Source organism: Rhinolophus ferrumequinum, chromosome 7 (assembly GCF_004115265.2).
Source record: "Rhinolophus ferrumequinum isolate MPI-CBG mRhiFer1 chromosome 7, mRhiFer1_v1.p, whole genome shotgun sequence".
Classification (NCBI taxonomy): Eukaryota; Metazoa; Chordata; class Mammalia; order Chiroptera; family Rhinolophidae; genus Rhinolophus; species Rhinolophus ferrumequinum.
In genome coordinates this window covers 34,152,020-34,160,791 of record NC_046290.1, presented here as the reverse complement: position 1 = coordinate 34,160,791, position 8,772 = coordinate 34,152,020, and the positions used below count along the sequence as shown (strand labels likewise).

Here is an 8,772-nt window from a genome sequence, read left to right as displayed (position 1 = left end):
TCCCCAGGGGGACCTAGGCCCTTTGACCTTCCATAGCATGAAGACCTTGTTTCCTGTTGGGTAATGTTTTCCCTTCCCTGTGACTTGCCTCTCTGGGCCCTGCTCCGATTTCCCTGCTGGTTCATTTGTTTCCTTGGGCTGGCTGCCGTGTTTGGTGGTTTGTAGTGAGGGGTCTGATCGATGCCAGGAGGTGAGGGGAAGGACTCTGAATGGGCTCAATCATTGGACAAGCAGACTCAGTGATGGATGAGCCTTCTCCCCAGGGAGCTTTGGGTCAGGAGAAGTCCACCTGATAAGTTTTTCCAGAATTGAGGAACCCAGAAACAGTATCAGCAGCATCTTACCTCTTTAGTGGTTTTGGTACTGATTTTAAAGGAAATTCATAGCTGCTGTTCCACATCTTACGAGGAATAGAGCTACATGCACGATAAACTTAGATATATGTGATATGAATTGTTTTAGAAATAACATTTGAAGAGAAGGGTGGGAGGAAGGAAACGAGGATCTTTAAAAAAAAATCCCTTTCAAAATATTTTCTTTCTTCTAAGTATTGAAAAGGCACACTATAACCCTTTCTTTTTCCAAGTGATCTCATAGCTATTTATTGAGGGGAAATACCAAATGTTTATTTTTTTTTAAAGGAGCTTCTTCACTGCTGATGATTCATGTCGATATCATTTTCCTCCTGCCTACAGGAGCTCTTGAGACAAAGCTATACCCCAAGTGACATGCGGGTGTCAGAGCGATTCCTGCCTTGAAGGAGGGTATGCAACCTTCTTTATTCCCCCCTTCGCAGACGTCCTTGAGCTCTTGAGACGGATGTGAGCGAGTTTTTTAGTCCTCATGCAAAACAACCATCTAAACATAACAGATGACATCAGCTTGGGCTTTTCAATTCCTGGATGGCAGCAGCGTGTTAATCCAGCCTTCATCCTGGATTTCATAAACTAAAACAAGAGAGCCTGGCAGGAGGACAGCGCTGCTGCTGGGTTGAGGAAATTGATGACGGGGAAGCATGCGGGCAACCCAGTGTATAAAACTCATAAACGTGTAGGCAGAGGCTCAGCTACCACTTTGGACGGCTGCTTCCCACCAGCAGAGACCACACCGAGGGAAGCTGAACCCCAGCCCGCAGGGAGACATGAAGAAGAGCCTCTTGCTGCTGGCCACCCTCCTTGTCCCTGCGCACCTGGCGACGGCCTGGAGCACCAAGTATGCGGTGGATTGCCCTGAGCGTTGTGACAGTAACGAGTGCAAAAGCAGCCTGCGCTGTAAGAGGACAGTGCTTGACGACTGCGGCTGCTGCCGGGTGTGCGCGGCGGGGCTGGGAGAGACCTGCTACCGCACGGTCTCAGGCATGGATGGCGTGAAGTGTGGCCCGGGGCTGAGGTGTCAGTTTTACAGTGAGGAGGATGATTTTGGTGACGAGTTTGGTATCTGCAAAGGTAAAAAGTGACCCCTTGCTTCCTGCCTAGGGCACACTGAGGGCTTTTAGCTAGTGTGGGAGGTGAGAAGCCTTTCCTCCTATGACAGCGGGGGAGAAAATGCAGGTGGGTTAAGGCAAGGCCCACGCAGGTGTTGTTACAGGGAGCAAGAGAGCAATTCTGCACATAGCAGTGGAACCTCGTGTGCAGGAAAGCACAGAAAGAAATACAGCATTTCATGCATTATGTTTGGGAGATTTAAGAAAAAATGTTGCAATGGAAGTTTGTGTTCTCTTATTTTCTGGAAAACTTTAGAAACCTGATAGGTAATCTGTTATGGGTGGTTTAGGTGCTCTCTCTCCAGCAAGCAGTGATTACAGAGGTCGGCACTAGATTACCTCTTGGAGTGCTGTCTAGCCCTGGGGTTTAGTGGTTCTTTGATGTTGAAAGCGTTGGCAGGATGGAGGGCATCTCTCAAGCTCAAATATTTTTGATGAACACTAAATGCACTTTGTGAAATAGGGTGGACTTAAGTCATCTAAAAAAAATGACTCACATTCTTGGCAGAGGGTATCCTGAAGTATAAAACAAACCTCATTCCACTTTATAAAGGTTTTGGGTCATCTAGAAAAATAGTAGATTGGTGTAAGACAAGCAAAAATAACAGTAAACAAAAATAAATATTGGAAGTCTGTAAAGAATGAGGTTGGCAGTATTACAGATTTAAAGAAAAACTTCATTAGGTTGAAATTATAGGTAAACAATGTAGTTAAGCATTTGTAGAATTGCTTTCAAACTTAGTGACTATAGTTTAAAATGTTTAACATTTAAAATGTTGAGAACCTAAAGAATGGTAATTTTAAAATAGTCTGTATGGATACCTTATCATCTCATCATGAAGAGCTATTATTAAGATGTAACACCGATGCTATAGCCCCATTCGTCAGTTTTATAATACAAAAAAGCTTTTAAAATTATTAGAGGGTCTGGGAAATTTCTAAATAATTGTTATATTTTATGTATTTAATACAATTGTATGGTTTTATGAATGATAATCACCCATTAATTCTCCTACCTTTTAGACAAATATTTTAACACCTTTATTATTTTTTAATCCACAAAACATATTAAAGGTTAGATAATGCTTGAATTATTAAGAGAATTGTATTTTTTGGTTACTTTATTTTTGTTTATAATCAATACAAGGTAGAATATTGAAGAAACATTTTCTTTGGTGAACATTCACAAACATTTCTTTCAACTGAATAGGATCAGTATTTTCTGTAAATTATAGGGCTTATCAGCCAAGAACACAGTACTTCACATAAGGAAATTAGGGAGGAAGTGGTTAACACAATCATACTTAGGATACAGCAAGTATATGCAGTGGATTGCTTTTTCTCTTGGCATAAAAATTGCCTCTGTAAATGTGATTGTAAATGCACAGTCACATATGGATAAAGAAACAAGCTGTGAGGCATCTGGAGTCTTTAGCACTCTCGTACTGGTATTCCACTGAATGATTGAGGGAGCTGTTAATGAGATACATTTTTAAAAAGATATTTAGGACTGCCCTTTCTGGCATCCTTCAGATTGCAAGCCAGTCTAGTTTGGAACATTTGTCTCTTTGCTGGAAATAGTGAGCCTGGGTGAACTTCAGCAACTCTAGAGAGAGACGTTACATTATCTGTTGCTATAGGCTAACTCCCACCGCCTTCAGCTTTTTAATAGAACATTCCTGCGAAAACCGTATATATACACTTCAGCTGCATATCCAGATGTTTTCTAAATATTCAGGTGTTTGGCATTGTGTTGCCTAGATAACAATCAGCCAGCCAACACATAATTATTGAACACCTAATATATCTGCCCAGGGGATACAATAGGAGTATAACTAAGAATTTGGCTAATGTTTTTGTTTTCAACATCACTGGAGATACAGTCAAATCTCAATCTTGTGTGTTTTTCTGCAAGAGGCTTTTTCAGGATTCCCTTTAAGGACTATTCTTCCCGGCAGAGGGGAATGCTTTAAAACCAGGTTCTCTGCAATCTGAGGGGTGTTAAAAAGAACAATCCTACACCTTTTTAAAAAATGTATTTTATTTATATTTCTCTTGATCGTTCTGTGGAATATTATTAAAGACTCAGATGCGACACAACTTGTTTTTCTACCCATATGTAATTGTACATTTACAAGTATATTCGCATGCCAAGAGAATAAATACTCTACATCTTGGCTGTTAAAGATGGGTGTGCCTTTTGAAACGCTATTTATCTCATGAAAACCATTCATTTTAAGTTAATGAGTTTGTCCTCTTTTTCTCAATTTTGTGTTTTAGTCTAAGTACAAAATCATCGAAGCTCTAAAACCTGCCAGAATTTGGTAGGCATATAAGTAAATTCTCAGCTTTCTTGTTCATTTATAATAGCATTTTAGCTTTGCAGAGGTTTTTCCTAGGGAATCCTCGTAACATCTGAGGGCATTAGGTAAGTTGTACTGACATTTTGACAGACAATAAACTTGATAAGAGTTGGAACAGATTGAGGATTGATCGCTTCATGGAGAGCTGAGATGTCAGCCCTTGCAGCCTCTGGTTAGTTTGAAGCCTTGTCCTTTACCTTTGAAATAGTAAATTGTCTGTGAATATAATTGATTCAAAGATAGCCTGACATCTTGAGTAGCTGATGCATATGTCTGTTCAATTGCTCACCTTCACTGAGCTGTCACAGAGGTAACCTATGAGAAAATCTATTTATTGGTATCTAAGAAGAAAATAAACAGAATTAAGACTGGCTCAAGAGTATTGGTTACGTGTAGTTGTCTTCAATTCAACTTCACAGTACTGCACAACTGAGGCGTCCACCATCTGGTCTTAGGTGACTTAAAGTTTCAATTTTCAAAGTCTGTTTTTTGTGGGAAGAATTAGGTTTTATCTTACAGTCAAGATTCATGAGGTTTGTTCAAACCCTGAGGCTGTGCATACAGAGCCTGTTAGACTGGAGGCTTATGTACAACAAGCAGCTCCTTCTCTAAACCTTCCCTTTGCCCTCAGACTGCCCCTATGGCACCTTCGGGATGGAATGCAAAGAGACCTGCAACTGTCAGTTGGGCATATGTGACAGGGTGACCGGCAAATGTCTGAAATTCCCCTTCTTTCAATATTCAGTAGCCAAGTCTTCCAACAGGAGATTTGTTTCTCATACAGGTAAGAATTGATTCCAATATAAACATTGAAACAATAGTCTCATTTTCAGTTTGGATAACTTAAAAGATATCAATGAGTAGAATAAGATGTTGATTTGAATGATTTTCTTTCCTTTACTAAGAGGAAAAGTGGGTGGTGTTCAGTTTGGTTGCTGTTTTTTAAAAAAGATCTCATTAATAATTTTAAAGATTATATGATTTCTCATAAAATTTTCTGTTTATATAATTATCAAAAAAACCGGTAATAAAAAGTAACCAACTAACACATACAAAGTTTTTATAATTCTTCAGTGATCTGTTTTATATACGTACTAGACAAAGCTACTTCTCTCCCAACTGCACATTGAAAAAGTACTGTGAGGAATTTATTGGATAAAGTTTAAGGGCCAAGATAGAAAATTTAGAACATTTCTTTTTTTCTTTTCTTTTTTGGCCAAATGGAAGCATTTAAATGGAATAATTCCAAGCATGTGTTTTTAAATAGATTTTGGACAGGATAAGAGATAGTATCTGTGAAATTTGGGAACTCTCTCTAAACCTTTGAATGAAATTGTAGTGAAACTTGCATGCTGCTTGTTAGTGCATGAGTATTTCTTACACAGTTACTAGAATGTGAGAATTACACAGCATATGAGGCTATGCATATATTCGGTTATCTTGCTGAATAAATGGCCAGTACAGTAAAGCTTCATTAAATTGAAGTAGTTCATTTAAAACAACATGTAGCCATAGCAACTGCTAGTATCAGTAAATGACACACATTTTTCCCCTTTGTATGATACTTGGCAATCCAAATCTATTTTATTTAGGTTTTTTTTCCTGGTTCTTTGCAGTTCAAGTTAATTAAGATTTGAAATACTTGGCAAATGTATTTCCCAGCTTAACCTCCTTCTTACACATTGGTACAATTAAGCATATTAAGATAAAGAGGAAATATTGTGCTCTTAAGTGAATTATTATTAAGTATGGCTATGTCCTTAAACATTAATTTAAAATGAAAACTTGCTTTTAAACCTATTGGGTGAGTAGCTTTATGAATATTTGATCTGGGAATCGAGATTATTATTAACATTTTAAATACTTATGACTTGTCCCTACAGTCCTTGAAAAGCAAAATGGAAGAAGATTGAGTTTTAAGACCAATTTTTTTTATTATTGAGGTGATAGTCACATAACATAAAATTAACTGTTCATTTTAAAGTGAATAGTTCAGGCATTTACTACATTCACAACATTGAATAGCCACCACCTCTAAATAGTTCCAGAACATTCATCAGCCCCAAATAAAACTCCAGTACCCATGAAGCAATTTCCTCCATTCCTCACTTCACTCCAGACCCTGGCAACCACCAATCTACTTTCTCAGACCTAGAATTTTTTGAATGATGTGACTGCTTTTAGTGCAGGTTTGAAACCTATTGTATCAGTAAAGCTAACTGCCTCAGTGCTTGCAACTTCTCTTATTTTGCTTTCTTAAAACTGAAGGCTTAAAAGAACTTTGAAGAAACAACTCTTTCATATCCCTCTTCACTCATTTAAAGTTGCACCTAAATTTGTTCCACCAGGAGAGAATGGACTCCTTTATGAATCTTTGTTGATATTTGGGATGAATGTCAGGAAGGCTATGAGAGCTCCTTTGGAAGAATCCTCGATGACAAAACTCTTCTTGGTGTCTCACTTGCATCCCTGCTACACAAGCAGCAGCATATCCTCTTCTCCACAGGACTGTTGTGCAGTCTCTTTCCCTCGGGCCTTTCACCTTCTCTCATTTACGTGCAGGTTCTGCAAATATCTTGACTACTATGTAGATGCCTTAGAAACAGATACTTTGCTGAGTGGAAGTGACATTATGGTTACATAAAAAATATTTCTATACCCAAATTAGGTATCAAGATTCTTATTAGAAATTTATGGAAAAAGCATTTTCTGGCCTAATGTGTTTCCTTTCGTTAGCTAAAGGAGCAACAAAAGATGATTATGAGTCTACCTCAGTCAGGTTCAGGACGGAGAGCACAATGTTCTAAAGACCTTGTGGAGACCCTCCCCTGGGGCCCTGCCTTCACTTGTACAGTATCTACATGGGAGTTTCTGGGGTTCATGTGCTATAGTGTTCATGTGAGGAAGCTTGGGGCCTCAGTCCTGCCTTGGGCTTCACATCACCTCTGCACAAACCTGTTTGGGCCCAGCCTTTCTCAATGGCTCCAAGGTTCCTCAGCATAGGGACTTCTGGAAGTCCCTTCCATATCCTGATTACATGAGGTTGTCTTCTCTAACTGTCTACCTGTTGGCTACTATATTCTTGGTAAGTGGGCTTCTTGGCTTCCTCTCTCCATTTGTTGTCGTTGTTGTTGTTGTTGTTGTTGTTGTTGTTGTTCTTCTTCTTCTTCTTCTTCCTTTTCCTCTTCCTCCTCCTCTTCCTCCTCCTCCTCCTCCTCCTCCTCCGGCTCTTCCTCCTCCTCCATCTCCTCCTCCTTCTCCTCCTCCTTCTCTCTCTATCTCTCCCTCTCCCTCTCTCTCAGAGTGAGCTTTCCAATTTTCCAAGACCGGGAATTCACAAGCAACTTTTGGGAGGGTGATGGAGGGGCAGTAAGATCTGGATTGTTTCATGAGTTTACACATATCTGTCTGCCAGGCTGCACTAACCTTACAGCATTCTATTCCAGTATGTGCGCAGCTGAAGCAAACACATCTCACTACTCTTAGAAGCAGAAAAATTTCATTTTAGAAAATTATAAATATTACAAACTTTTACGGAAAGCAAGAACTATCTTTATAAAAGTTCTGCCCTTTGGTCTTCCTTCTGCCTTCTGGAGCTATACCAAGAAATGTATCCCCTTCATAAAACAGTATAAAAGTCTTACTGGAGGTCTATCATCACAGCATTTGCTCATTCCACAAGTATTTATTAAGTTCTTGCTATATTCCAGGCATTGTAGCAGTAAACAAAACAAAGTCCCTGCCTTTATGCAGCTGATATTTTAGTGGTAGATAGAGACAATACAAAAAAAAAGAAAAAGATAAATGCATATATAAGATAATGTCAGGTGATGATAAGTGTATGAAGAGAAATAATTCAAGGGGGTGCTATCTTAAATGGGAGGTGCTAACTGATACAGAATGGGTGAATACAGTTAGCATTGATTCTGAATCTGTTAAAGATTTCATTGTAAATCCACTGTAACACAAAAATAAGACAACACTGTACTTGATCTTGGACTTATAAAGAGTTGGACATGACTTGTATTCCTTCTAATTTCAGAGCATGACATGGCATCTGGAGACGGCAATGCTGTGAGAGAACTTGTGAAAGAGAATGCTGCCCGGTCTCCTGTAATGAAATGGTTAAATCCACGTTGATCCTGGGTGGGATTTCCAACAGAAGACTGTTTTAATGATCATTCAACACACGGCCAACATTTAGGAACTGTTTAGATTATCGTATATGGACATGTAATTTTCAGAGACCAAGTGTGATTCAGGGTGGGTCCAAAAAAAAAAGTAAGCTACTAACAATCCATAAAATGCATATGGCAACACTTAGATATTTGTTAAATATTTGAATGCATATAGATTTGTTAAATAAGTGTTTATAGTAATACTGAAGAACTAAAAATGCAATTTAGATAATCTTAACATGGAGGCAGGTCAGCCAAAGAAAAAGCCAGCCAAAGCTGAAGACCACAGTGAGTCCATGGTTCTCGGATATACATTCACATTGGGATATGGGATTGAGAAAGAGTTAGGAGCAAGAGAAGGTGGGGAGTGGTAGAAGAGTATGATACTTAGGTCTTCCTGGTCATAGCTTCAATAGAATTTAATTGTTCTTCTTTCTTTGTTTTTGTTTCTCTTTTTACTTCGGGAAGAGTCAAAATAAAACCATTCCTGAAAGAAGTGGGATGATTGAAGCTTGTAAGAGTTTGAGTAGAGCCTCAAACTGAGGCAGGTTTCAAAGGGCTGCTAATGTAGTTCCCAGGTTATCTTATCTGAAGAATGGTTCTGGGCAGAGGGCAAACATACACTTCCATAAATGGTTTTCAAGAATGCCACCTCAGATTGAGAGGGCTAGGAGGTATTTTTTTTGCCCACTTGGGGGAGGTGTGAAGGTAAATATTTATATATTTTTGTAAAGAATTACATTAGTAC

The 8,772-nt window shown here is 38.9% G+C and overlaps 1 protein-coding gene across 1 annotated transcript; it reads left to right on the top strand.

Annotated features, from left to right (window-relative positions):
• The first annotated feature begins 733 nt into the window (after positions 1-733).
• Positions 734-8,116, top strand: ESM1 (endothelial cell specific molecule 1). Its single transcript, XM_033109782.1, has 3 exons — positions 734-1,445; positions 4,478-4,630; positions 7,889-8,116. Exons 1-3 carry the CDS (start codon positions 1,142-1,144, stop codon positions 7,984-7,986), a joined length of 555 nt encoding a protein of 184 aa, XP_032965673.1. The 5' UTR covers positions 734-1,141; the 3' UTR covers positions 7,987-8,116.
• The last annotated feature ends 656 nt before the right edge of the window (positions 8,117-8,772 follow it).

Coding starts and splice junctions, on each gene's coding strand:
- ESM1 (XM_033109782.1), top strand. CDS start 1,142: ATGAAGAAGAGCCTCTTGCTGCTGGCCACCCTCCTTGTCCCTGCGCAC. Junction 1,446..4,477: donor CGAGTTTGGTATCTGCAAAG/GTAAAAAGTGAC, acceptor CTTTGCCCTCAG/ACTGCCCCTATGGCACCTTC. Junction 4,631..7,888: donor GAGATTTGTTTCTCATACAG/GTAAGAATTGAT, acceptor TTCTAATTTCAG/AGCATGACATGGCATCTGGA.